Here is a 27,839-nt window from a genome sequence, read left to right on the forward strand (position 1 = left end):
AACATCTGTAAAATATATAAATATCTATGTATTTCTTTTTTTTACACCCCAAACTCTTCAACGAGGTTTTGCACACATGTACTCTTACATAAGGAAACTAGAAACTAGAAACCAAAAAGTTCTCCTAAAATGTGCACGAGTTTGTAGAAAGCGTGATCATAGATTCTATTTTTGCCCTTAGCGCTCGTGATGATGGTGTGAACTACGTAATGAGGCTTTATTTGTATACAGACGCGCGTGTCGACCGGTTGAAACTAGATCAATATGCGTGTGTTCTGTTAGAACGACTTGGGTGAACTCCACACTATTATGGATAACAGAGAAGACGGAGGAAACGCTTTCAAAAAGCTCACGCGGTTGTTTGATGGTGAAAGGTTCCAAGATAGCTTATGGTCGTGGGTTGTTTGTTTTGCAGCGGCTATGTGTAATGGTATTAATCTGGGCTTTACTCTCAGCTTTGGAGTTTTGTTTCCAGAGTTGATGAGGCACTTTAACGCCACAAGAGGGAGAACAGGTATGTTGGTGAGAAATCTGTTTTGAAAAGTTATGAGTTAATTAAAAATTGACATCGTTGTTCGGTTCTGATCGGGACTCTGGCGGCTTTACAGGCCTGAGGGCAGACAACGAGATAATTCCATAACACACGAACAAAACAAAAAAACTTTCAGCCGTTGGATATAAAACTTGTCTTCACTGATTGAAAGATCTAAGTGTAGCCAAATGTTCCTTTAAAATGTTGAATTTTTTGAACAGTGCCGATGATCGGCCTCAAGCTAATTTCTTCTTCTCCCTGCCACAATGTACTAATAAGGGACTTTTCAGATAAACAGCAAGCTTTTACGGTCTGCTGACTACATAACTCAAATGGCTGTGGTGTGAATTGAGGATTGAACTATATATGCTCGGGAACTTTTTCTTTCGATATTTATAAGTAAAATCTGCGTTGGATATGAAAAAGTTATGTGAAATATACTACGAAGCTGATTTTGGAAAACTCAGCGGAAAAATGGGTATCATAGAACGGTAATCTTCAATGAGATTCTTAAGCGCTACTAATCAGTTGTGCGACGATTCATCAACGGAATTTTAAAGTCACTTCCCGTCCTCGTAGTTAAGGATGTTAACTAGTGATCACTATCGCTGTATGAAATAGCTTGCGCTAATGACTCCGCACGACCCAGGTGAGCTCCAGGAGGCATAATGCGAAGATATTTATAGTAAATTATTCAAATTTGTGAAATGCAAGAAGGCGCTAGAATATCCATAACCCTGCACCCTTTAGGCCGTTTGAAAGAGACTCGATCGGGTCTGAAGAACAGGTGAATTTCGCCTGATTAATTGAGATATCGATGTTAATATGCTTTTCCTGACCACTAAAATGAAAGGAACTAATTTGAAAATCGTCTCTTTCACAGCCTGGGTTGGTTCAATCGGCCTAGCTATGGTATGGTTCGCAAGTTTGCCGGCCGGATACCTGTGCGATCGCTTTGGATGTCGTATAACGTGTTTTTTAGGGGGATTGCTATGCGTGACGGGTCTGGTGGCAACTTCCTTCGCCAATAGCCTCAATCTTATGTATTTTACCTATGGTTTGGTGTACGGCTTGGGAGCGTGCTTCATTTATAACTCCAACTATTTGGTACTTGGAAAATATTTTAATGAAAAACTCTCATTAGCTGTTGGTATAACGGCATTGGGGTCGAGTATAGGTGTTCTTTACACAGGTCCGTTACTACAGATTCTTTTGGACGCGTTTGGTTGGAGAAACACGTTTAGAATAATGACGGCAACCTTCGCTCTTGTTTGCATTTTGAGTTTGGTTTTCAATCCAAACGTAGTTGCAACAACAATAGTGACGGAGATAAAAGCAGAAGCGTCGGACATGGGGAAAAAAGTAGGAATTAAGAGAAGAATCTCTTTCTACTGCAGTGTGTGGACGTTTCCTGTTTTCACTTTCGTCGTCATTTCTTTGATGGTGGCATCTTTTGGAATGTATGTTCCTTACATCAATCTGGTTAGAATACAACTGTCTATAGTATAGCTAATACCAATAATCCAGATATTTTCTATTGCTAATACTTTTGACACTAAAAAAAATGAGAAAATATTTTTTGTAAGTGTTTTCTAGGCGGAGGTCCCTGTTTAAGAAAAACTGTACCATATGTGAGGTCTCTGGTTTGAGCCTCGTAACGATTGGCTATGCCAAAACGTGAGATAGTCAATTAATTGCAAAGATTCAGAATTCTAGCTGGTTGAGATGCTTCAAACAAAATACGACAGAACTATCAATCCAAAACCGGGAAGATTCCGAAAATCAAATGATTGACGTCACCTTTACAATCTTTGAGAAGAAATGACTAGATATTACTAACGGTTTTTTTTTTGTACCAAAATTACCCCATTATTATGGCAGCCGTTTCCTTAAAATTGAAAAACAAATAATGCAACCATCCAGTGCTTTAAAGATCTTCAAATTTAGATGTGATAATATGACAAACTCCTGAGTTACCCCATTTTCATGCAGTGTCCTCCATTAGGGATTTTATAACATGGCACGTATTTTATCTTTAACCAGGTCAAGTACTGTGAGGATCTTGGTATCACGGCGCAAAGTGCCTCTCGACTGTTCATCTTCATCGGCCTTACCTCATCACTTGCACGGATTCTGTCCGGAAAACTGTGTAACAATCCAAAGATCAACCCAGTATTTGTTTATCAGTCATCGCTGTTTATCGGTGGTGTATGTGTGCTCCTGTTACCTATGGCAACTACATACTGGGCCTTAGTTTTATTTAGCTGTGCTTATGGAATAAGCGATGGAATTTTCATAACCACGCAGTGTTACATCTTACTTAGCTGTGTGGATAAAGAGAGAGCTACAGCTTCATTTTGTATCCTTAACCTGCTCTATTCATTTTCGGTGGCTACTGGGGGACCAATTGCTGGTGAGATAATCCCTACAAAATTAACAAATTCTGTCACATGGTTAAGAAAGGGGCCTGTCCTTTTCAGAGCTTTTTTTGTAAAATGCGTTATCTGCACACTGCAATCTAGATTTTTTCTTTATGTGTTGTTTTCCACAGGTTTGATGGCAGACCAAAGTGGGAACTATATCAATTCGTTTTACATGACCGGCGGGGTTCTGATGTTTGCATTTGTCATTCCTTTCGGAGTGACTTTCACCAAGCTGAGAGGGTCTCGAGTCAGTCCAATAGTGTCAGAAATGAGAGACTTGGAAGCAAGAAACACTGAACCAAGCCCTAAAGCCAATCCCAGTGACAGCAAGGACTTCCCTGTTAGCTAATCAATTTGAAAACTAAAGCAAAAAACATATCATGGCATCAAAGATTAACCGTTTTGGTAAACTCAGATGAAAGTCGTCGAACGGGTTATCGTTACAGTTTGGAATAATTTGTAACGAAAGCTTTTGTTCGGGTCAGTCATAAACAAGGACCGTAGTTTTAGCGGAACTGGAAAAATCAACCACAATTTCAACTGCAAGGCCTATTTAATTCATACTGTTGCTCTCAAGTGTCCCAAAGAACACTGGGCATAATACGACGACTACGAAAGTTCGCTTGAAAAAGAATCGATACGCTAAATATCTCGAAATTGAAAATAATTAACCGAAAAAAGGGAAACGTTCCGACAATAGAGATCTCTTTCAGAGAATTTCAAAACTCTTGTCACTCGATCAAAATGTAGGAAAAAATTGATCTTCACTTCCCGTGGTTCTGAAGCAGAAGTCGTTGCATATGATATAATCTTATGAAATAAGATTGTACGAACTCCCTGATTGGTCAAAAACTTATTGCTTATTGCACTGGTAAAATCATAGTTACAGCACTTTTTATCGGATTACAGGTGTAATAACCGACTTCGATTTTGGGAGAACACTCGAAAGCCCAGAGGCTAATAAGAAGTTTATAAGGAGCCATTGGTACAGAACTTGACACTTACGCATCGATGTTTATTGTCGACTTTTATAACAACTCAAACCTGTGAGTTTTGATGAAATATTTTTTGATTAATTGTAAATGGGAAGAGAGGAAAATAAAGGGGAAAAAAACCCAATTATCACAGATCCAGATGACACACTTTCAAATAACGCTATAAATAGTTTTTAAATATTAATTCGTTACTTTTTATGTTGAAATTACTTAAGGAGAGAATTCATGCACTCTTACTTAAACAAGATTTTTCCTTTTGTCCTTTTTTGCTCTACAATAAGCATATTTGTTTTTAATAAACTAAAATTCGTCAAAGCGTATTTTTGACCTTCTTTCTTTCTAAATGGATTTGCAACAAGGAGAGACAATGCCGCGAAAAAAAATTAATGTAACATAACTTTTCTTTTGGAAGAGCTTCAGCTTTTGCAAGAAAATGAAAATATCGTTTTAAAAAGCAAGACCTCTGGGAAGGATGTTCTTCGGCCTTAACGCTGAACTTGTGATAATCTCTTCTTTAGAATCTGTTTGTTGGGGTGGGCTGCGAAATTCTCTAAGGCTGAGGATGGTGAAAAGAATTCATACACCACTTTCTGCGTTGTGGTTGCTGTTGTTGTTTTTGTTGTTGTTCCTACACTGGCGACGAAAGCAAGCAAACTTGCGCGAGAGAACCTTGTACTCTCGCCTGAAATGTTTATTCATGATACCATAGATGAACGGGTTGATAGTGCTACTTAAATAGGCCACGAATGCGTACATCAGGTAAACCTGTCGTGACATTGCGCGTTCTCCGCGCGCGGCGTCAGTGCAATCCACGACAAAAATAGGGAGCCAACAAAATACGAAGCTAAACAGAACCGTTACCAAAGTTTTCGTCACTTTGGCTTCTTCCACATTCGCACAGAGTTGGCTGGGGTTATTATCCGAAGAAAAAATGCGATTTGACCTTGAGACTGTGCGGAACACTGTAACGTAGCAGATTGTGATGACTGTTAGGGGTGTTGCGACATAAAAACACTCAATGAAGACTGTGTAAGCGATGTGGCTTTCAAATGTGTACAAACACATCGATTTCCCAGGCTGGAATTCAACTCTGCCTTCTTTAAAGAAAAGCGGTGGTACACAGCCAGCAAGAGCTAAGCACCAAACAACAACAGTGTATATAAACGATCTTCTCTTCTTAAACAACAAGGGATACCTTTCTTGTTTTACAACATAGAAAAATCGGTTTACTTATCAGTACTTAAGTAGTTTGACTTCTGCTTATGAAATTCAATATAACTCTTTATTCAATGTCCGAAATTGACAATTATTTAGACGTGAGTAGACAGAGGTGGCATCTCAAAGACAATATTCATCAAAAAACTGATTTGCAGACCGCTGTTCAAGATTTCTAACTTGCATGAAATAAGTCTTACAAAAAATATCTTAAAAGACTCATCTGGAAAAAAATCGCCTTCATTAAAGTTAGTAGCACGGTTTCACGAGTCAGAAATCTCCTGAGAATCACCGAAATTGCCCCCTGAAATAAAAGATTTAATCACCATGTTGACTTTTTTTTGGAGAAGTAGAAAAATTTATTACATCTTTCTCTATAAACACCGGCTTGATGAGCCAATGTCATGGCTTTAGGCATCCTATACTCTAAGCATTCTATATCGGTCCGAAGTCCAGCACGGAAACCAGACGCCACTGTGTCTTACAAAGAATTACAGACCTGCTATTAACTTAAACTGTAGCTCTCAGATAATACGCGCGCGTGATTGGTCATTAATCAGTCAGTAATCTCCAGTTCGCGCGCGGTATCCGGTCGTTTCGTACCCACAGTCGTTTGTACCCAAATGCAGTCGACTCGTACCCAAGTTTGAGTCGGTTCGTGGCCAAACTGCTAATTGAGTCATACATTTATTCAACATAACTCACCCGCGAGCGCGTGAAAAGATGTCAATGGGTGGATACGACATGTTAGCAGAGTAAAGCTACTAAGATACAAACAAAATTATGTTGTGTATAATTGTGACCTTAAAAAAAAAACTGAATTATCGCTTAGCGCAAGGTAAGTATGATATTTTAAATAGAAAAGTCTATCGTTTTTACCTGTGAATTTTTTTTAACGACAGCAGCTACTGTAAGTGTGATATTTTTCTCCAATTTTTAACACGGAAAACGTACCTTATTAGTTTGGGTACGAAACGACCTAACTGGGTAGGGAACGACTGGGTACGAGACGACCGTGGGTACGAAACGACTGGTAACCTCCAGCACAGAGGTCAAAGGTCTACGCATGTGCGAACGTTGTGACTGCTAAGAACGCAGCGGCAAAATGAGTGTGCATGCTCGGGAGATATACGCGTTCGGAGAGCGTTTTGTGACTCCAGCGTGACTGAATTTCATTGATTCACGAACAGAACGTTATCATACACTTTTCTTGGACTGTTATTGCTGAGAACCGAGTGGATAATTTAATGGAGCTTGTTCTTGTGGAAAAGTCCATAGAATAAGTAGCATTCTGTAAGTTATAGTAGCTGTTGCTACGAACTTCGTTGCCATGTTACGGATGCACCACTTCAGTCCCTAAATTCACACCTCTTACCGCAACATTTTATTGCTATGTGAAATATGCGACTGTGGAGTCGGCAGAAACTTTCCTAAAAACAGCCTCCTTATCTGTTTTGGTTTAAACGTATCCTCGCAAAATTAAAACAAACAATAGGAATTTTAAAAAAGTCGCCATTTTCCCGCAATAGTGTTACAAAAAAAAAAATAGTGTCGATCCCATTTCTTTGTGCTTGTAAAAATTTACAAGCATGCACACTCATTTTGCCGCTGTCACTGCTGAGAACAAAAGCAAATTCAACATTGAACATTTTTGTTTTTGCTCGAGGGAGAAGTACTTTAATTGCATACATGATTCGACTGAAAAAAAAATTGTCAAGACGAGCAAAAAAGTATTGACGAGAACAGTACTGTCTCTTTGGCATTGAACGAGTTTTATTGGACATCGATGTAGCATACTATTTATTATTGGCCATAGTCTTGAAAATCGCAAGAAATTTACTTCTAAATTTTGATGCTGTGTAACAGAAAAACTTATCATTTGAGGAAAGAAGAACAGTAAGGCGTGTCAAAAACTCGAAACACAACAATTCGGCAACCTCTTAGACGGATTGAGGGCCGTAGCTTCTTGGAAGCTTAACCAGAAAAGAACAAACGTTTTTATTATATTTTACGTCTTTCAGAGAAATGCGCTTGCAGCGCGCTTTCTTGACAAGGACTCTGTGCGCAGTTCTTTTCCCAATACTTCCGTTTCATCGAGAGTTTGAATTGCTATGGACACTCTTTCAAAGTTGTCTTTCTTCTCTTCTATTTCTGATTCCTCGGGGACGACCTTCGACTTCCCACGGTTTACGCAAATCAAAATCAATGGTATCAAGGCTGCAGTTATTAACACTCCTCCGGTCATGTAGAATGAATAGGTATAGTCCCCTGTCTTGTCAGCCATCAGGGCTGTATAGGAAATAAAGAGCAATTATTGGATGAGATTGAGCATGATATCATGAATTATCGAAACCGAATTCAGTAATTGTTTCATCATAAATTTTTTAACAATCGCCAAAAGAGGCACTTCTCTCTGAGTTCGCAAAGGTTTGAGAGTACTGCACGGACGAAGAACTTGGAAACTAGGCAGACTTAGAACTCGACATGATAACCCAACACCTGTTGCAGATATTGGATTATCATGTCAACCTCACACGCTATTGTACATGAATGTATGCTCTCGACCAATCAGAGCTTGCATAGTAACCCTAATGTATAATAACAACATTTATAAACAAACTAGTGCATTTACCCACATTAGCTGAGCGTAAAAGATTATCCTTTTTTCTCCGAAGTAGACGATACTTAAACTAGGAGGAGAACAACGCAGTTCATTTTTCTCCTTTCTAAGATTGAGGAACTGTAACCCTTTAACTCACAGAAGTGATAAATAGGTAATTTCTCCCTATGATATCCGTTCATCATTCAGCAAACAGGTAACGAAAATACTCAAAGATATCTGGTAGAAGTTGTTCACTTGCTCTAAACGCAAATTCTCGTAACTAATTTACATGGAAGTCCGTGGCAGCTAGAGGAGAGAATTAACAATTAAAACTCGAGAGTTAAGGGTTAAGAAAATAAATCGAAAAAGCTGAAGTACTAACCAAACACAGGGAAACAATGGCTTCATTTGTAAGCTAGTGTAAACGAAAAACCAAAAAATTGGCTGTATTTGGTTGGTTAAGAAATTATCTCAAGACTTCTAAACCCATCTTCTTTAGGTTCATTGACTCACTTACCGGCAACGGGTCCGCCGGCTGCTGCAGTAAAGGCATATAGCAGGTTGTTGATACAGAAAGCTGCAGTCCTTCGTTTTTTGTCCACACAGGTCAATAAAATGAAATTCTGGGTTGTTATGAATACACCTTCACTTAATCCAAAAGTTGCGCTGAAAATTATAATTTGCCAGTATTCCTTTGCCATTGGCAGTATCGATGTGGCAAGAGCAGCGGTAACCAAACACGCTTGATAAATGTAAACTGGATTTACTCTTTTATCGTTGCACAATCTCCCTGTTGTGATTCGTCCAACGGCTGAAGCAAGACCGATGAAGATGGACAGTCGGGAGGCTTTTTGTGGAGATATTCCGACATCTTCGCTAAACTTGACCTAGTTTAAAAACAGAAATGTTGCATTAGCCGAACAACTGGCAAGGCTAACCTTGGAGCATGCATGATGAGAACTCAAAGTAAAGGCAAACAAACTGCCTAAAGCGCGGGAAAACGCGGGCGACCATGTCGTGATTAGTTTTAGTGTTGAATCTGATTGGTTGAGGGAGTGACGCGAGCTTTCTGGACCATCACAGAGCGAAGTCAGTGAAGTGAAACCAATGCAATATCGATTACTTACGACACTTAATTGAAAATTGTTCTTACAATATTCAGAGAGTAAAGCCTTCAATTTGCTTTACTACTGTTTGGTATTGTCGGAAAACAAATGGCTGCACCTGATCCAATCAGTTGCAGGCCTAGGGCTAGTTTTGTCAGAAACATTTTCCGGGCTTCACCTGAATTTATTTTACCACAAGACAATATAATTTCATTGAAGAAATGTAAAATGGTTTCCGTGTTTACGTAGCCTGATGTAAACACACGGGAGGTTGGGAGAACACGAGATAAGCGTAGGAAACCACAACGCGAAGCGGAGTGGTTTCCAGTTTATCTCGTGCTCTCCCAACCTCCCAAGTCGCTCTATCTTGTATCAAATCATAATCTTACCAGATTGATGAAGGGAATATACATCGAAAAACTGGCAAGTACGAGTGAAACAACGAACACAGTGTAAGCAGGAAAGACCCACACGCTGCAATAAAAAAAGAGTGCATTCCTCTTTACTTCTTGAGCTCGATTGTTATCCTTTTCAGGGGTAAATGTTTCTACTACTGTTATGCCTTGTACGTTGGGGTTAAATGTCAAACTCAAGATGCAGACAAGAGCGTATGTCGCCACCATTATTCTGAAAGTGTCCCTCCATCCATATGTGTCCAATAGTGCTTGTAGCAAAGGTCCAGTGCACAGGTAACCCAGACTCGAACCCAGCGAAACAATCCCAGTCGCAATGGATAGCTTCTCCATGAAGTACTTGGCAATTATAAGAAAGCAAGGATTGTAGATGAAGCATGTTCCCAAACCATACACTGCGCTATACGTACAGTACATCCAAGTGAGGTTTGGAACAAATGACGTCGACACAAGGCCAGCCATGCATAACGTGCCTCCTACGAAACACGTGACCCGACAACCAAAGCGATCACAGAAATAACCGACCAGCGGACTTGCAAGCCAAACCATTCCCACTGCAATTGAGCCGACTAAAGCTGATAAGAATGGAAAGAAGACCATGTTACTGGCATCTGATAAACGAAAAACCATTTTTCATACGCAAATAATAATTAAAAAAAAAAACAAAACAAAACACTCCCAGAATTCCGCGCGGCGCGCTGACATTGAGTGGCGAACTTCGCCACAAAATAAACGAAATAAGAAAGAGTGGATAGGGATTCTCGAATTTCTCATATAAAAAGAGACGAGAGTAGCGGTGGGGCAAAAAAACAGGGAGGTCTGGGTCGGGTCGTTCATTTCGCGTCGAACTTACAATGATCAGGGCTGGTAGAATATCAGCAAGGTTTTGCTGAGCTTGTTCGTTAAGACCCGGCCATGCAACATTTCAGCGTAATATCTTTTAAACAATTCTTTCAACATTGTTGCGCGCAACGTGTTGTACACGCTTGGTTACCCTGAAACAACATGTTGCAAGATGTTCCATGGTGGTGGAACAAGTTTGAAAATGGTAAAATTTTTATTGAAACACTTTTGAATGTTGCCAGATGTTGAACACGTTCGGCCAGCTCCTTCACATTATCTCGCAGCACGATCCATTGAGGTTGCAAGATGTTGCGTTGAAATGTTGCGCGGGTTTGATTAGGCCTTTAGTTAATACAATAATATATAATAATATATAATTATTTAATAATAATATAATATATAATATATTTAAACGACGCTTTATTTCACTTCATACACTGAATGGGTTTGAATAACATTTGTAATTAATATTGAAAAATAATTGTTTTGATTTTAACTAATTGAAGAAATCTTCTATCTACTTATTAATCATCAACCGTCAAAGACCTCACAGATAACCTTCAAAGCTACTCCCAGTGAGACTCTACTGCAATAGTTTAGGTCATCAACACACAAGTTTAGCAGCTAAGTTCGGAGATGATACATTGAAATAAATTGAGTTTGAGTGATGCGTGGAAAGCGAGGAATTGATCCCTGAACCAATTTTAGGAAATAGAGAAATTCAGACTCAAAAAAAAAAAATTTAAATTGTAGTTTATGCGTAAGGATCGACCTGCCTCACTCTCATTTTTGAGAAGTTTGCTCCTATTTCCTTAATGGTTGAATTAAAACGGTCTGCTTTGCTTATTTTGAATACATCTTGGTTCCACGTCGCACAACATCAAATTAAATGTTGGAGTAATGTTTTAAAGACAAATCAGACATCAAAAATGGAAAGGTATCTGCGTTCATTGAATCAGTTACACAAAGTTAAGTTCCCTCTAAAAATTCAGAAATAAAGTGACCTGTTGTGAGTCGAAATTTTGATGAAGTAAAACTTGGCAAGAGGGGTCTGAATATTACAATTTAGATGCCAGTTTGCAAATGGCAATTTGTTGCAGAAGGCGTTGATGCCAAAACACCCATTGAGCTGCTACGAAGAGATTTCAACACGGCTTTTCAGTGCTTTTTAGACACTGATTTGTATTTTCAAACAAAACGCAAAAATATGGCGAAATATCATAGATTGATAGAGATTTTCAAGAGTGCCTCGTGTTTACTCTTCCGTTGTTCGGCCATTTTATTGTTTCCGACAAAAAAGCGCTTTCAGAAAGGATTAAATTGATTTCGTTTTATCTCAACTCACCTGTTCTTTCCCTGGTCTCTCCAAAGTATTCCATCAGCTCTGGGAAAAGGACCCCAAAGCTAAGCACAAAACCAAGATTCACACCATTTACAATTGCTGCAGAAATACATACAAACCATGACCATCTACCATCTTGAGAACGTTCTCCAGTAAAAAACCATGATATTTTTTGTAATAACGGCATGATTCGAATCGTAAATTGTTTGACCTGGCTCGAGTTTCTAGTTGTTGCACCGGTCTAACAACAACCACAACGTCTAGACTGCACGAGTGCTTACTAAAATAACGGGTACGAAGGCAACAAAGGAAATAAAAAATTATCACTATTCCCGCGGGGCTGTTCGAAATTCTTGAAATTTCGCAACCAGAGCATTGTCGTCAAAATGTTCGTAATTATAGGAATAAATTTACTCAAACAAAAGAATATTCAATTGAAACGATTATGCTCGATGTTAACCATGCTGGTAAAGATCGGGTTGAATTGAATCAGTCTTGTGAGTCGATTGCATCATTCGCTGCGGTAATCGTAGTACGGTGGACGAACTTGGCGAAACAGTTGCAGCACCTTGCCTATTTCCAACAAGGAGCCTTACCAGATAGCTAGGCTAACGATATAACGATGTTTACAAAATACCCCTGGTACTACGCGCATTGTGACTACATTGTGCTTATAAACCTACTGTATCTTATGTAATACGCAATTAAATTATATTCTAAGGGTGTAAATTCTCTCTGATCCATCAAATATTGCGCCAGGTGATTCCTCAGTATTGCACCGTCTATTCTGCACTTGGTATAACATTGCCCGTAGCCCCTTGGAAATGAACGTGTCGCATACCGATGGAAGGCTTTTTTTCTATTATTTTTTAATCAATGCACAAGCTCGATATACTCAGCTATAATTGTCTTTTGCTTTTACACAAGCTTGGCGACCAGTAAAGCTCTGTTACATAATTTTGGTGAAATTGATCGAGGAACGGTTTTAGTCGATGCCATTTGAAATTGCGAGTTCTTTTAAAAAGTTGTGCATCAAATTATTCCATATTCTTGATGCTTTCCAACTTTCGAGTTTTATTTTCTTCCCGTTTTACTTTAAAAATCTTTGCCTACAGCGTAATCAATCGTGGACAAAGCCGTTACGCAAGGATGCTAATTATCACGGACCTTGGAAACAACAACTCGAAGAGCGTTTTGAGTCGATGATCCTTGAAAATTGGATATTTTTTTCAGAAGTTTTGTTATCATGTATCAAGTTGTTCCATATACTCGATACTTTCTGAACGGCTATTTTCTTCAGGTTTTAATTCAAAAATCCTTGTTTCAGGCTACTGCAAGATGTACTGTAAAAAAATGGAAAAACGCGAGTAATTACCATATTGCAAAAAGTTCAATTAATATTCACAATCCAGCTGATTTGCTTGTTGTTTCAATAAACGTTTGAATATTTATTTGGTTGTGTTTATTCATTCAATGACCAAAACATGTTTCTTACTAGATGCGCTTTCAGAAGATCTCTTTCGATTCAGTAACCAAAGGTGAACTCTTGCTAAGAAACCTAGGATGTGTAAGAGCTTTTGAACAAGCTTAGGCCTATCATTAAATCTCTAAAGTTTAGGCTCTCAGCTAGGTTATTGGTGAATAAATACGGTAGTACCAGTACAATGGAGTGAGATCTCTCTTGCGAGCAAGTTACCTTTCTTGACCTTTTTTTATGCATATTTTTCGAACATTCAACGAAAGTTTCTCTGCATTACATGCACAATTGAAAAATATACGGCTTCGTTACGTAACATTTCAAAGAGTTAACGTTACGCATGAATACCACTTCATTAAGAAATGACACCTTACTTCTTTCAATTTGTGCTCTGTTTTAAAATTTTGATCAACAGTATAATTAACACAAGCTCAATCGACTACCAGAGTTGTACTACCAGAAACAACTTTGTTTATTCCTGAGGGACTGGCTGCTTTGAATAAAAATGTCGGAACCAACTTTTATGTTGCGACGGATGCGTCACAACGGATCCTGAAGAACCGGTTAAACTAGAATTTACTTTTTAGAACAAGTGTTTTCATTTAAGGAAAAACATTGTCAGTATATTGTTACTCAAACGTTGCCTTCTGCAAACAAAATGTTTTGAAATGAACCTCCTTGAATGGATCGTAATATAACCACTCAAACCTAGCACCTTCTTTTTATGGGAAACGTCGTGATGTAGACGCCTTATTGCTCAGTCGCGAGGTCAAGATAATGGTTAAGACAGTCTCAATTGCGTTTACCGTTAGTCCTAAATAAAGTTAACCTTAAAAATATTGTTGTTAGCTTTGTATAACGAAATGAATTAATCGTTAGCCGTAAAGTGGCCAAAACCTTAACCTTTAGCCGTTAAGTCATCATCCGAGCTATTCTTTTGTTCTAAAGAAGATTCTATTCATGAAAAGCGAGACAGAGAATAAAGACTTTCTACAATTGATATACGGTATTAAAAAGGTTGTGTTACGAAAGCTGTCGCAATTGTGATAAGTCTGCTCTTTATTTTTAGAACCTTTGGGGTTAGTCACTTTATGAGGGGTCACATACGCACACAAGGATACACCCATGCATAGTTTATGCTTTATTAAGCGTCAGTCCCTGACGAGGGCTTCCAGCACCAGCATGAAATACAGAAAAAAAAACTAGATCACCAAAAAATATCAGAAAAACTATTTGCAATAATACGTCCAAATCTACTTTACATTGCACATTAATAGATTAATTAAACCTTTTTTAAAAACTTTGGAGTTACAGTTATTTGTTCTAAATCCTTGTTCAGGCTGTTTCATATTTTTACACCGCGATAATGGATAAAGGTGCACTGACCGGCGCAAACTTTGCAAGATGAAATATGAAGGCTTTGCTTCGTCTTTCTGTTATGGGTAGTAGACGGCGGTAAACAAAATTGATTTGATAAGTGGCTAAGTGACAAAAGATTAAGACATTTATGACCATGTAACTTACGTCTTTGTTTAACATCTCGCCTTCGAAGCAATCTTAAGGTGTCCGTGATCTGTGTGGAGGTTAAGAACCGTAAGTTCCACAGAATCCAGGCTTACTGTCACGGTGATAGGAGTTCTATTCATATTCAGGAACACAGAGAGCACCTTCCTTGTAAGGAGTACTTTCACATGGAGACTAAAAGTTAAGGAAATATCTCTTGACAACAGTATTTTGTTTTGATCCCTTTCAGAAAAAATAGAAACTAGAAAAAAGAAAAAGAAAGAAAGAAAAAAAAAAAAACAAAGAGAGAGAAATCTGGCAAAAGACCTCTGACCAGCGGACTGTAATGATGAAACTTTTAGTTTCTTGGTACTTGTCAGTGTCCCACAGATCACACATATATTGATTTTTTGCAGTCAGGATACGAGGCTATGTTGAACGAATAACACTTTGCTTCACCAACACAAAGGAAAGCGCAGACCAGCTGATCTCTTCCAAGGAGGATGACAGTTTTTCTACCCACAAGTAATGGAAGAGTTCAACGAAAAATAATTACAATTGGTTAGAGTGATAATTGTCTAGGACTATAATATTTTAATTATTAAGTGTGGAGCTGGAGCAGAAGAAATTCTGGGAGCGTTTCAAAGGAATCTTCCCTTAGTTTAGATCAAAGACTAAGACATTTTGTAACGGGATATAAACGGAAAACATGCCACAGCGTGGCGAAAGTTTGATATCTGTTGCAAATGATTCGATTGGCGAAACATGAAATTAGAGTTCCTTACAACAAACGTTTAGGCTGAGAACCCGAAATGCCACTAGATTTGATTAAGCAATGACTTGTTTCCGTTTTCTGTCACATGCCAGCATAATTTATCCACCTTACCCTACCCCACAGATCTCTCGCACTCTTATTTCGCTTGCCAGCTCGAATCTAGCGAACTTCACTGCTCGTGCCCCAGCGCTTAAGCAGGAGAGCATACTTCCAAGCTACGGTTTCAGTATAATAAGTTGTAGAAAATTATGTGTTATCTTAAGGTGGAGAAATGGACGTCGACTTCGTCTCGGTCCATAAAAACGCGAAAAAAGAACCCGGCTAATATCTAGACCTGCGTTGATAATTAAATTATAGTTAAACAGGACTTAACCCCAAGTTTTAAAGTTTTAGGTGGATTTTTTTATTTGATATCACTAAAACATGACAGATGAACAACTTCAAGAAACAATTCGGCAAACGTTACTCTTCACTGGCAAATGGCAAACTTTTCACCACTTGGTAAGAATATCACTCCTATGCAGCCATTTCTTGGTCTCGTCACGAAATGCGCTCTCTTCCCCACCTGGGGGAGAGAGCGCGTTGCGCCACGAGACAAATGTAATGGCTGCAATGAAAACTTAAAAAAAACACGGATGTATTTTTCGTGACAATAAGTCCTAAACAGGTGAGTTTGACTTAATAGAACAGTCGCACTGAATAATGAATATCAATTTAAAAACCCCATTGATAACTGACTCTTTTCTATCACATCGAGTACAGGTGACAATACCGACATTCATAAACATTTCTCTGACCAAGGCTGGCCATAAACTTGACATCGACTAAAACTGATAAGTGTCCTGTCCACTATAAATTTCCCAGCATGATCAGCCAGGAGATCACAAGTCCAGCAGTAACGTGTGAGGATCTTCTACCGAAGCTCTGATCTTCCTAAGGAATGTTACTGCTTCTCTGCCGTCTATCAAACGATGGTCATAAGTGAGGGCTAAGTACATCATGGGACGAATCTCAACCTGAAATACAACCCAAAGGTCAATTCTCCACACTTTCTGCCATGCGTTTCTAATAACTTTCCCTCTAGTGATACCGCAAAGAGAGTGTCTCCTTGGGTTACTCGCGGGAGTGTAAGGTTTAATCGCATTCTGGGCAGAGTACCCCAAAGAGGAGTCTACAACCCACAAGCGCCATACGTGGTACGTCTATAAGTTACCGTTACCACATATCTTTCTCTTCACTTCAAGAGGGATAGAGCTGTAAAACAAATAAATGATATTTTTCTATAATCTTTTTTTCGTATCCAAGTGACCCCCCCTTCCAATTCCTGGGGCTCTCAATAAATAGAAGGATACAGGCTAACTTGTCTTTTTCCTGAGGGTTTATTTGAAAGATAGAGGCTCCTTTTCAATGTGGTGGCCGATAATTTCTAAAGAAACGCTGAACTTCCGTTGGCGAAAAAAGTTAACAGTAGGTAAGCTGATAAATCTCATCAGTTTTCATTACAGATTGATTACTAGGCCACTAACCTTTCCATTTATAGCCACCGGTCTGTCAACAATGGCGTGCATGCCCAGGATGGCAGACTGGGGCGGGTTAATAATGGGTGTGCCCATCATGGAACCAAATACTCCGCCATTAGAGATGGTGAATGTTCCTCCGTCCATGTCTTCGATTGCCAGTTCGTTTGCTCGTGCCTGGAGACAAAAAATAAAGGGATGCAGCTATGTTCTTTTGATTCGGACCTCAAGTTTATTGAAAAATAACATGTCAGAGCCTCTGATTTTCGGAGACGGAATGAACTGCTTCTCAAATGATGGTTTCGTGATTCTTAAACGCATTGTAAAAGCTTTGGCTTGTTAGAAAAATACGATATCAATAGTGGAGGGGAAACCGGAACTGACTAATACAAACAGTTCATTAAAATTAAGTCCGTGAAGAGATGGACACAAGCTTCAAGAAACCGAACAGGTCAGAATTGGTCGAGCGAGCCATAGCTTTCATAATTATGTACTCACAATAACTGTTTGAGAAAGAAAAAGCATGAAAAGAAGGTAGATGGAAGGATTCCGTGACTGGTACCGAACGTGGCCTAATGTTCCAGTAGGAAGGGACGTGATAAGTAGGTGCTTCTAAGAATAACACATATATGTACCTTCTCTCCCATTGCATTGATCGCTTTTTCGATGTCGGCGTAGTTCATTTCTTCTACGTTTCTAATTACTGGCACAACAAGTCCCTGTAAGAGAGTAAAATAAAAGCATCGCTGCTTTCAAGTTTCCCAAGTCTCTTGCCCTTCAGTAATTTTGCTTGAATTTCAATCAATCAAATTTGATGAATTAACTCATGCAGCCTGCTGTAGCGCTTTTGTTTCAAGTTAAACACAATGCAAGGTAAAATAAAATGCCTTTTCCAGAAGTTATACAGACCTTAGGCGTGGCCACTGCAACACTTATGTCCACATAATCTCTGTATACAATCTCGTTGTTTTCAATCACTACAAGAAAAATGAAAAGAAGACCATGATTACCCAGCATGCAAAGTTCTCACTATCCTTCTCATCAGTTAACCCTTTAACTCACAAGATCTCATAACATCTCACAATAAAGATCTCATTAGTAATTCTCCTTACTGTCTGTCATACAATTCTTATGATGTTTGTTTAGAGAAATTGGTGTTGGATCAGCTAATAATCCTCTAATTGTTACTTTTCTTTATTCTCATCACTTGTCTGCTTGATATTGTATTGACAATTATTAAGGAGAAATTCTGTCTTGGTCACTCATTGGAGTTAAGGGGTTAAACTGTTCCAATAATAATTTCTAAGTGAAAATATCAGTAAAAATCGCTTAAAGAGCTGTCAGAATCCTAGTCCAATTCTGGCTCATGCTATACTTCCTTCTATCAAAAATTGGATCATTGGATAATGCAATTCCAGAGTTTTCATTGGCTTAGCTATCATGGGTTATGAGCCACTAAACCATCCGCACGCATAAAGACAGGTTAAACTGGAAGTGTTTTTGTACATTGTAACATGCTGTTAGTTCTTATAAAATAAGGTAAAGTTGGGAAAATATATATACCCTTGTTGGATACAAGATGATAAATATCCAACACAGCCCTATGGGCCTCCTTGGCTCTCTATCATCTCATATTCAATGTGCACTCGAGAGATTATTGTTTACAATACATGATAAACTGAATAAACAAGAAGGTAGACTGGAGAATCAGATAACCAACTGACCAGCATTCACTGTTGGCTCACTCTGCAAGGCATGAGCGGATGCTTTGATAAAGGCAGACATGAATCCCAGTTTGACACCATGCTTCTTAAAAAATGCATCTTTGTGCTTTTTCCGCATCTCAGAGACATGACTGGAGGGAAGGAAAGAACAAACAAGTAAAAGAATGAAAACAAATATGAAGCATTGTTTCTAAACTACATGAAAAGTGAAAAGTTATTAATGACAACACTGTAAGTCAAAGATGGGAATATAATTAGCCTGTTAAGTTGCTGTTTAGTGATATTGCAGTACGGGGGAAAAAAGATGAAGACTAATTATCAATTGATGACATTTATTTGGTACTGCAGTAGCCATAGAAAATATGCCTACCAACCTCATATCGACTTCATTAAATGTTGTTAACATGGCATAAGTGTTCTGTGAATCTTTAAGTCTCTGAGCAATCCTCTGACGCATTCTTGTCATCCTTGCCTACATGCAAACAAATTTGCGAAAAACTCTGTTTAATTACTCTATAAGCACTCCTATTCCCCTATCCTTCAACATTCCCTTGAGATACAAGCTTCAAATCCAAAAAAGTCTTAAAACCCTTTACACCCTAACATCAGTATGCATATTAAGTAATTTGTTAAGACAATCAAAAGCTTCTATAATAAGTGATCATTTCCCTTATTCTTGTGCTTGATTCAGGGTGATATTGCAAGGAGAAATAAAATGCTTATCACTCTTAGGGGTTTAATGGTTAAATCTGACGACAGGGCACTGAAAGGGATGTGTTGGGGTTTCACTTTCTCATAAAGTCCAAATTTTTGGTACCAAAAGAAAAAGAAAAAAAAATAGGGTACTAGCTTATAAGGAGGCACCCAATACAAGTTCAAAGTTTAACTATGATACCTTATGTTGAGAGCGGGCTCCTTTGGGTAGAATGTCCGCTGGAAGAGCATCTGTTGGCTGTGGGGGAGGGGCAGGGGTAGGGGGGCCAGGTTTGATTTCTGCAATTGGTTGGGTTGGTACTGCAGGAGCTGAAATTGCAAAATAACAATAAAATTTGCAGTTCGACAATTAGTCTATAACCTACTCTTTACTGGAAGCATTCAGTTACAGAGCTCTCAGATGAACAAAAGCAATTTGTTTTTAGTGTATGGTTAGCCAAGAAGAAAACAAACATTTTAGTCAGAAGGTTACCCTGGGTAATACAACAAGCTGCCTAATATTTAACTTTATGTGGTTGCACACCTAATCTTTCAATTTCAACATTATTCATTGAGGAAATAAGTCTCTCGTCTGATCGAACCCTGCTCATTGACATGAGATGTCCTTTTGAACTTTCAACTTGCTAGATCTACTTAGCAATAATTACTTCCCTTTTACAACAGTTGCTACACATTTCTTGCCAATTATTCTCAAGAATTGAGTGTCATATCAAGACTTTACCCAATACTTGATAACTTTGTCTACTCTCTTTACCTGCTGGTAAGCTAGAAAATCTATTACAATTTTGATGAGTTATAAGCTAGTCACTTCTCGCAAAGGAAGCCTACAGTGTTTGTACCTGGGGGAGGAGTGGTAGGGATCTTAAAAGCTGGTGCAGATGGTTCCTCTTTTGGAATCTCCTTTGCTGGTGCTGGACTCTCAGCTGCAGGCTTACTTTCTGTTGTTGTCTCCTTTGGAGGGGCATCCCCTGGAATTAGATTTCAAGTAAATTTACTTGTAAAAAAGTTAACTCCAAAACAGTGTGGTTAATCATGACATTTTGATGCTACTAATACTCTTGGTCTTAGGAGGACAACATCTTCTCTAAATAAAATGGGCAAGCCAACATGTTTAGGTTCTCAAGCAAATTGACTACAAACAGCTCTCACCCAATGGATTGTAAGATAAGGAAATTTAAGAGTAGAACTTATACCTGTAAGAGCAAGTTTAAACAGCTGTTGACCTTTCTCCACTTTATCACCATCATTGACAAAGAACTCTGCAATTGTTCCAGCTGAGGGGGCACTTACTGGTATACTGGTCTTAAATCAAAGGGAAAATGTGATTTAACATTACAATTTAAACTTGAAACTCACTCCAAGAGGTCTGGTGATGTCTAGTCAGCCGAGCAGTGGTTGGTAAAGTGTTCTATTGGAAAAACCCTGCCCTCTTTAACATAAATCACATGCCAGTGAAAAATGTTACATTTGTTTGATTGTTTATTCATTATTGTATGTTTTTTTTTTTAGTAGAAGGTACAGTAGGTTCATTACTTGCTAATTACTGGCATGCTTGTTTGGCTGATTTATGTGTTACACTCTACAACTACAAGAATATTATTGTATGTTTACATTATAATCATATTTCCACATTACTTTACCTTGTCTGTTTCAATTTCTCCAACAACCTCATCTTCAGCAACAGTATCTCCAACAGCTGTCAAAAAAGAGATCCATGAAATACTTATTCTTTTTATATCCATTTTGAAATCACCAAATGAATGATCCTTGCAATCTGATTGGCTTTAAGCAGTGCCTTGTAATCACAAATCACACCTCACTTTCTATGACATACCTTTATCCCATCTGACATCTCCCTCTGTAACTGACTCGGCAAATGGTGGTGTATTCACTATTATGTAGTTCTCAGAGTCTGTAAGAATTTCACCAAACAAAAAAATTAAAAACAATTCAACTTCCTGCCTGATAATTCTATGGAGCCAACTACTTATACATCCTGAGTACCAAAGTAACTAGTAGAATAACACCATTTTCTACAAATGAAACAAAAACTTTTAGTAGAAGACTAAGGAATAGTGCTCACTAACACAATGACCCCTACAAGTGACTGGAATCTAAATTCTCCTTACAATATCACTGCTGAATCACACATACTGAGGCCACAAGAATAAAGGAATGATCACCATCTAAAAAAAGCTCTTCATTGTTAAAAAAATTCTCCTAGTCAGCACCTAAGGAAATATATGGGGAACAGTATGGAAAAATATGCATGCAGATGTTAGGTACAATTATTGCCAAATAGGGTACAACTCATTCAAGAGGCTGAAATCTTAAATCATTGTAACATTTTTCAAGAAATTTTACCTTCCTGTGCACATATACATAAGAACAGTTTTCTAACAACACTTACAAAGGTTTGAGGATGAATGAAAGTATTTATTTTCCTTCCAACCAAGTAGCCTGTGGATATAAGATATAGACATAAAAAAATCTTAAGGAATAGATCGGCCATGACCAACATTTGCCTATTCTTTTGGCAGCTAATGCAGGGGCATTAAAATAAGTTGACTTATGACCTTGTTCCAAAAATAGTGCAACAAAAAGAGAGCAGCACATTCCTCAAGACAAAGCCATATGCGGAAATGGGGGCGACAAGTATGATATTTTCCAAAAGGCCAAAGGAAAACAAATTTCCAATTTGACAGATAAAAGCACAATATTGATGGAATTCTTACAGATCAAAATTTGTGTCGGTTGTGAGCATCAAAGCCCAGTCCCTCTCAGCAGAAGTAGGAGTGGACTTTGATTATGTACAATAGTGTATTACCACTAAATACCTCTACAATATTTTACACGCTAAAATACTAAGATCTGAAGTGACAGCCTTTTCACTCGAGGCAGTTTCCTTGTAATAACAAAGTTATATCTAATACACTGATTATCAAGCCTCGGTTTATCCTAATTTAGAGAGTGCATGCACGCGAAATAAGTCAAACTTAGGGTTCATAGTTAGTAAAATTATTCTACACTCACGTTCGCTGACTATTTCCACCCAAGATTCCTGCGGCTTGAATCTTAGTCGCTAAAGATACAAGGTTAAGTCATTTAAAGACAAGTGCAACACACAAGAAACACGAAAATTTTCAATCAATTTAAGGCACCACACCACCGACCTGTATTTTGTAGCCTACTTGCACTTTGCCGAAATCCGCATCGAATAAACTGTCGCTTTGGAGATAAAAGATAAACTTTAGGAAGGTGATATGATCTTTACCTGGTAATCTAAATTTACACTTACAGAAATGTTTGTGGTATAACTTCTATAAAGCCGTATGCGATGAAATAACCGGCTGATGTTGCGGCAGCCTACGGAAGCCATATTGGATTAGGCCATAGGCATCAGCGTGAGATCTGGGTAAGAATAGCCTCTCTTTCATGACAGCCGAGAAACTAGCCTCTTTTTCATGAACATAGGGGGTAACTGCGGTGCTGCGTAGTTGAAAAGTAATAAAAACCAAGAATTTTGATTTCATCAGCTGAGTTGATAAAGTAAATTGACCACCGTAGAGAGTTTCTTAATCCAATTTACATTATAAATTAAGATGATCAGACAAAATTATCATTGTCACGAAGGTGATCGAGGAGTTTAATTTACGCGTAAAGAAAAGACAACTAGTAATGATTTTGACTCTTTGACACCAGAAATGGGCTTAGGATGAACGCAGATTGTATTCCGGTACTATGAATCTTCAGATATGCTGCTTTTGCCTGCCGTGTTGTATATTGTAGAAGATTTTTCTGCCCGCCCTCTCTATCCTACGCATCACGGCTGTTTCGCGGTGGAAATTTAGTTCGCGCATGCGGTCTACAGGAAAGATCGGGTTAATTATTATTTCTCTGGTTAATACAAAATTATGCATTTGCATAAATCTAGCGTCCATGGCAACCCTTTGGGCTAAGATATAGTTTAGCCAATGAAATCTTGCTGCGTATCTAATGTATGCGGGTGAAATTTAGCATGGCGGATGCTTACAAATAGAAGAGGCATTTGCCGTCGAAAATTTGAGTCAAATCGGTCAAATTTTGCCTGTGTTCGACGAAAACACGTTGCTATGGTGGAGTCTAGCAAGCACACCCTATTAAATCAACTGAAAACTTTGATTTCAATTTGGAAAAGGCTCGAATTTTTCCCAGCAAAGCAAGAGTCAAAAGAGAAGACTTGAAACCTTACTGAACAACCGACAGAGGTAAGTGTTTTAATCCGAATTGTTTAAGACTCCATTCGAGGCGCTTTTAATATGTTAAGATCGGCCGTTATGCGACTCCATTTTGAATCTCGGAGGTACTGAATTTCAAGTGAAACAGTCTGTAAACGACTGGAAAGGTTTAGTTTTGGTTCCAAAGATTGTAGTAACACTTTTATTCGTCTAAATTAGAAGTTGAGCAAATAAATTACACTATATTTACACACATAGTACTCGTTCTTAGTCATCCAACCGATACATTGCTATTGAAAAGGAAAGAGTTTTACTCGTTCGCTTTTCGTTTTAAATTTCTTTCTTTAGGCTTGGGAGCTTTCCCTGCTAGTTCCGGACTCGTGGCAATGTGATGGTTGACAAGGATTTGACGCAATCTCGTGTCGTTTTTCTTCACATGGTCAAAATGCTGGGACTGGGTATTGAATTCAGAGTGTATTCCTTCAATCCCTTGTTCACCGTAGAATCCAAGGCCCATGTGCCATTGTCGAAGAAAAGGGCAAACATGTTCTTCTAGCATATGCAGCTTTGGTGTGATTGTCATGTCTGGAAATTTTTCCCTAAGGAACTGAAGAAAATTTGTGATGTCTTCCTCTGCAACAAGAAAACAAGAAAAGGTGGACTTAAGACATGATCTTATTGCTGTATTCATGTTTTTCCATGAAAGTCAGGTTTTTTCTTTCAGTTACCTAGCTTATCAATCTTGCCATCATTGAGATAGTCTGCACTGTCATAGACAAAGTGGCAAGCAGCAAATAACTTAAAAACTTGTTCAAATTTCACGCTAATTTCTCTTGCTTGAGAAAGGAGGGAAGGACACAGCTCCTCTGTTTTTGTCAGCACAGCACTGCATAGTTTAATGATGTTGTCTTCCTACCAAAGAAACAAATGCAACAATTCAATGAAATTTTGTGACTCAACAAATTCCTACTCTAAGGGTAGAATGTGTTACCTTGCAGCAAGTGTGTACATGATTACCAATGAATGATTTTTCATGATAAGCTTGTCTCTCAACATTCATTTTCTTGAGAACCTCATCCAAATGAACCGATAGTGGTCCATTGGCTTTCTCAAAGGCAGCCAATTCCATTTGCTCATCTGCAAGCTTTTCCTATAATGTTGAAATAATACTATTTAAATCTGGGTTTTTTGACTTACTGCTTAGTTGCTATAATTTGATAATTTGAGCCCTTGTAATATTACAAATAAATGATCTATAAAATAAAATCATAACTTCTTTAACTAAAAAATTAAGATGGGTTTGAAACATGTAAAATGGATTTGGAGGATTGTACAGCAATGATACTGGAAAGCACCAATATATTATTTTTACCTCCTCCTTTGCATTTCCAAGGAGTTTGTCTATCTCCTCCTGTAGTAGTGTAAAGTAGGCAGGCATGATATCAACATTAGCATGCAGACTTTGTAAATTCAGCAACTCCTGTAAATAATTGGCTTTTTCATTAAATTGTTGTGCTTGTCTGGTATGTAGTTGGGCAGCTCTGAGTGCCTGGATTTTCTCATCATTCTCTTCACTGTCTCCTGTTAGAACCATTTGAATTTTTTTGTCCAGCTCAAAGCACTGGTTCTCTAGTTCGTCAAACAGTTTCTTAAACACACCCAAGCTAATGTGAAGTCCAGGAACACAAACCTGAAATAGACAACCATTAAGTAAGGTGGCCTGTAAGTCCCTCTTCAAAGCAATAAAGTAAACTTTTGTATCTTACTTTGTCCAATTCAATGTCCAGCAGTTTCTCGTGAATCACATTGTGATAAAACTTCTGTTGACTTGTAACAGAGCCATCTGCTACAAACTTATCATAATCCTCTTGAATGTTTTCAAGACTTCGTTTTTCAGCATGCCCACGTTTATGGCAAGAGACTTGCATTACTTCATGATTTATCTTGTACCAAAGACATGGATATTTGCCTGCAAATACAATTCTTATGGTGGAAACCTGTTTCACAGAAATAGTTATGTAGAGTAGAGGCTACATTTATATTCTTTTATTGAATTGCTAAATCATTATTATTTGTATATGTGAATTATTGTCTGGATCATACCTGAGGCACCAGCTATTCCAAATAGCTTGCATAGGAACTCATAGTCACCAAACAGGAAAACCACTTTCTTTTTACCTCTAGAAATGGGCAAAACAAAAATAAAAATTTAATTAATATTATGCTATTTCAAGTCTTTATTCTCCCGATTAACTAAAAGTGTGGTAAATTTTTTTTCACTTACGCCCAGGTTGCTTCTTTCAAGGTGTTTACTTGTTCTTTATATTTCATTAAGGCTGTCTTTAAATTAGCCCAACTATCATTTGCATGAAACATGGCAAAGACCACTGTGTTGGTTTTAGAATTTTGATGCCTCAGGTTAGCAATCTGGAAGGCCATTTTAAATGACCCACCACCAGCATCTCCTCCAAGTTTTATGTGCACTTCATTTTCTAGGATTGCATTATTCCATGTCAGCCTTCCATTCCTAAAATGATAACCAACTATAATTAGACTATAATTCACAGCAATAGGCAACAGAAAATGATAAGCAACTAGCACAAAATATGTGTGGAGTTCGACATTTTGTCTGGACTGGTTGATCAAGTACCTCTTTGCAAATTGGGCACATATACTCATGCTTGATGTTTTCAACAAACTGTTCTGGGTAAAGAGGTTCTGATCCTCTAAAGCTTTGTAGATTCTTTACCTCCTCAGAGAATGAGAGTGAGGCTGGGTCAGGTTGGAAGCTTAAAGTGCCAGACATTCCTTCCACCATTTCCACCTGTTCCTTGGGTTCAGCTGAGTCCTCTCTGGGTTTTATTCCAGGATTAGTCTTCTTCTTCCTACCAGGTTTCTGTTGATCCTTAAAGAAACTGCAGATCTTACAGTTTCCAGTGCGTTTGTGTGGAGGCCACACATTGATTGCAAGGCGTGTGCCTCCTCTTAAAGCAAGCTTGTAACACTTGTGGCAGAACTTAGAGGGCATATGTCAAGGTCATCTTTACGAACTTTGACACCAAAGGCTGTGAAAATAATCTCCGTCTTATCAGCGCAAAGAAAACTGTTCTCATACTTATCTTTTGCCTTCTTCAATCGCTCTCCACAAATTCGGCAAATTTTTTCCAATATTTGTTGATGTTCAGAGAGACCAAAGTTAGCCATCTGAATGCACTAATCGAACCGAGTTATAAACTAAACTTGGATTAAGCAACGCAGTTCTAAGTTGACTCAAGATATGTTCCGAAGTTCCTTTTTCCGGCCTTTTATTGCTTCAGAAGGGTACATCCTTAGGGTTTGTACCTTGTTTCAGGAAGGGGTGTCTATTTATCTCTCTCGATCGGTTCTTCAGGGGTGCGGGAATATTTGCATTCTTGTGTTATTGCGTGTAGTTCATTCCATTTGAAGGGAGAGGGAATATTCGCCAAAAACCATGTTAATCACGGCCAAGAAGAACGATTTAACTATCAGATCAAAGCACAAATGGTAACATATAATTGTAAGGTTTATTATCCGTGATCATGATTGAAATGTTGACCGAAAGAAACGTCTTGTCCGTGCTTTCACTATTTCAAGTAGCTCCCCGTGACAGATCGATGACATACACTTTTCGGGGAGGAAATCACACGCACGTAGCTCGACTTTCTTGCACATAACAGAAGGCCGTGGACATTTTATCAGTTTGTCATAAATCGTGTATTCTTTGTTTAGCCCATGGGTAAGCATGAGTTCATTCAGAGGATAAATTCGCGTAGTTTAGGGACATTAGTTCGAGGTCAAAGGGGAGATGGACGCCATATTTACTATTTCGGTGGTGATGTGTAATCGCAGATTACACCGCTCAAAACAATTCGGATTAAAACGTCATGGTAAAGAAACTGATGGAAAAGGAGAGACGTAAAGCCTGAGTTGTTCCTTTATTGAAAGAAAAATTCGAATCAATCAGAATCTTGCCTGAAAATAAGAAGACCTCAGAAAGGCGATAAGTCATCTCGCGTCAAAACAAGATGCCATTAAGCCGTCGCATAGTTAACTATCCCGCACACGCAATCTTCCCTTGGAGAACATTAACCAGGGAAGCAAAATACAATGTCTGCGCATAAGTTAGCTATTTCCTTGGGCTTTGCGCATATACTTTTTGCGACCTAGTTATCAGTGGGTTCTTTCTTGTTGAGCCGTTAAACGTACATTTTCAGCGGTTTCAAATTGAAAATGTCAATCTGACATGCGCGAACTAAATTTCCACTGGCGGGCGTTTTGAAACAGCCGTGCGCATATTGTATAAAACGTAAGTTTTATCGTAGCTGTCATGATATCTTTGTAACGAATACATTTTTTTTTCTTATTTCATGAGGAAATTCAATATATTTAGGGAGCATACTTTTTACATGTGATTGTCGAC

The 27,839-nt window shown here is 38.4% G+C and overlaps 5 protein-coding genes across 6 annotated transcripts; 1 reads left to right on the top strand and 4 right to left on the bottom strand.

The window, feature by feature from the left end:
* The first annotated feature begins 197 nt into the window (after positions 1–197).
* Positions 198–4,270, top strand: LOC113682602 (monocarboxylate transporter 8). Its single transcript, XM_089212824.1, has 4 exons — positions 198–514; positions 1,416–2,014; positions 2,576–2,945; positions 3,084–4,270. Exons 1-4 carry the CDS (start codon positions 310–312, stop codon positions 3,302–3,304), a joined length of 1,395 nt encoding a protein of 464 aa, XP_089068950.1. The 5' UTR covers positions 198–309; the 3' UTR covers positions 3,305–4,270.
* Positions 4,271–4,526: 256 nt separating this feature from the next.
* On the bottom strand, positions 4,527–5,583 carry LOC149042319 (melatonin receptor type 1A-A-like). The gene is made up of 2 exons (XM_089212294.1): positions 5,532–5,583; positions 4,527–5,179 (listed from the first exon to the last, which is right to left on the bottom strand). Exons 1-2 carry the CDS (start codon positions 5,581–5,583, stop codon positions 4,527–4,529), a joined length of 705 nt encoding a protein of 234 aa, XP_089068420.1.
* A 943-nt stretch (positions 5,584–6,526) lies between these two features.
* Positions 6,527–15,467, bottom strand: LOC113684446 (monocarboxylate transporter 4). 2 transcript variants are annotated; one of them, XM_089212823.1, is made up of 5 exons: positions 14,877–15,467; positions 14,473–14,632; positions 9,263–9,861; positions 8,285–8,654; positions 6,915–7,454 (listed from the first exon to the last, which is right to left on the bottom strand). In XM_089212823.1, exons 3-5 carry the CDS (start codon positions 9,833–9,835, stop codon positions 7,183–7,185), a joined length of 1,215 nt encoding a protein of 404 aa, XP_089068949.1. In that variant the 5' UTR covers positions 9,836–9,861; positions 14,473–14,632; positions 14,877–15,467; the 3' UTR covers positions 6,915–7,182. The 2 variants fall into 2 exon arrangements, with proteins under 2 accessions (XP_027057625.2, XP_089068949.1); XM_027201824.2 differs by lacking the exons at positions 14,473–14,632; positions 14,877–15,467 and adding an exon at positions 11,475–12,135 and having other exon boundaries at positions 6,527–7,454.
* A 138-nt stretch (positions 15,468–15,605) lies between these two features.
* Positions 15,606–22,593, bottom strand: LOC113684447 (dihydrolipoyllysine-residue succinyltransferase component of 2-oxoglutarate dehydrogenase complex, mitochondrial). The gene is made up of 15 exons (XM_027201827.2): positions 22,480–22,593; positions 22,355–22,409; positions 22,215–22,263; positions 21,592–21,641; positions 21,016–21,093; positions 20,822–20,877; positions 20,375–20,483; positions 20,021–20,149; positions 19,363–19,490; positions 18,842–18,939; positions 18,468–18,598; positions 17,653–17,720; positions 17,379–17,462; positions 16,753–16,920; positions 15,606–16,242 (listed from the first exon to the last, which is right to left on the bottom strand). Exons 1-15 carry the CDS (start codon positions 22,558–22,560, stop codon positions 16,108–16,110), a joined length of 1,419 nt encoding a protein of 472 aa, XP_027057628.2. The 5' UTR covers positions 22,561–22,593; the 3' UTR covers positions 15,606–16,107.
* Positions 22,594–23,708: 1,115 nt separating this feature from the next.
* Positions 23,709–26,426, bottom strand: LOC149042320 (uncharacterized). The gene is made up of 8 exons (XM_089212295.1): positions 26,074–26,426; positions 25,683–25,925; positions 25,502–25,578; positions 25,165–25,367; positions 24,771–25,088; positions 24,390–24,548; positions 24,127–24,310; positions 23,709–24,031 (listed from the first exon to the last, which is right to left on the bottom strand). The coding sequence occupies exons 1-8, from the start codon at positions 26,424–26,426 to the stop codon at positions 23,709–23,711; spliced, it is 1,860 nt and encodes a 619-aa protein (XP_089068421.1).
* Positions 26,427–27,839: the final 1,413 nt, after the last annotated feature.

This window comes from Pocillopora damicornis, chromosome 7 (assembly GCF_964200805.1).
Source record: "Pocillopora damicornis chromosome 7, jaPocDami1.2, whole genome shotgun sequence".
NCBI lineage: Eukaryota > Metazoa > Cnidaria > Anthozoa > Scleractinia > Pocilloporidae > Pocillopora > Pocillopora damicornis.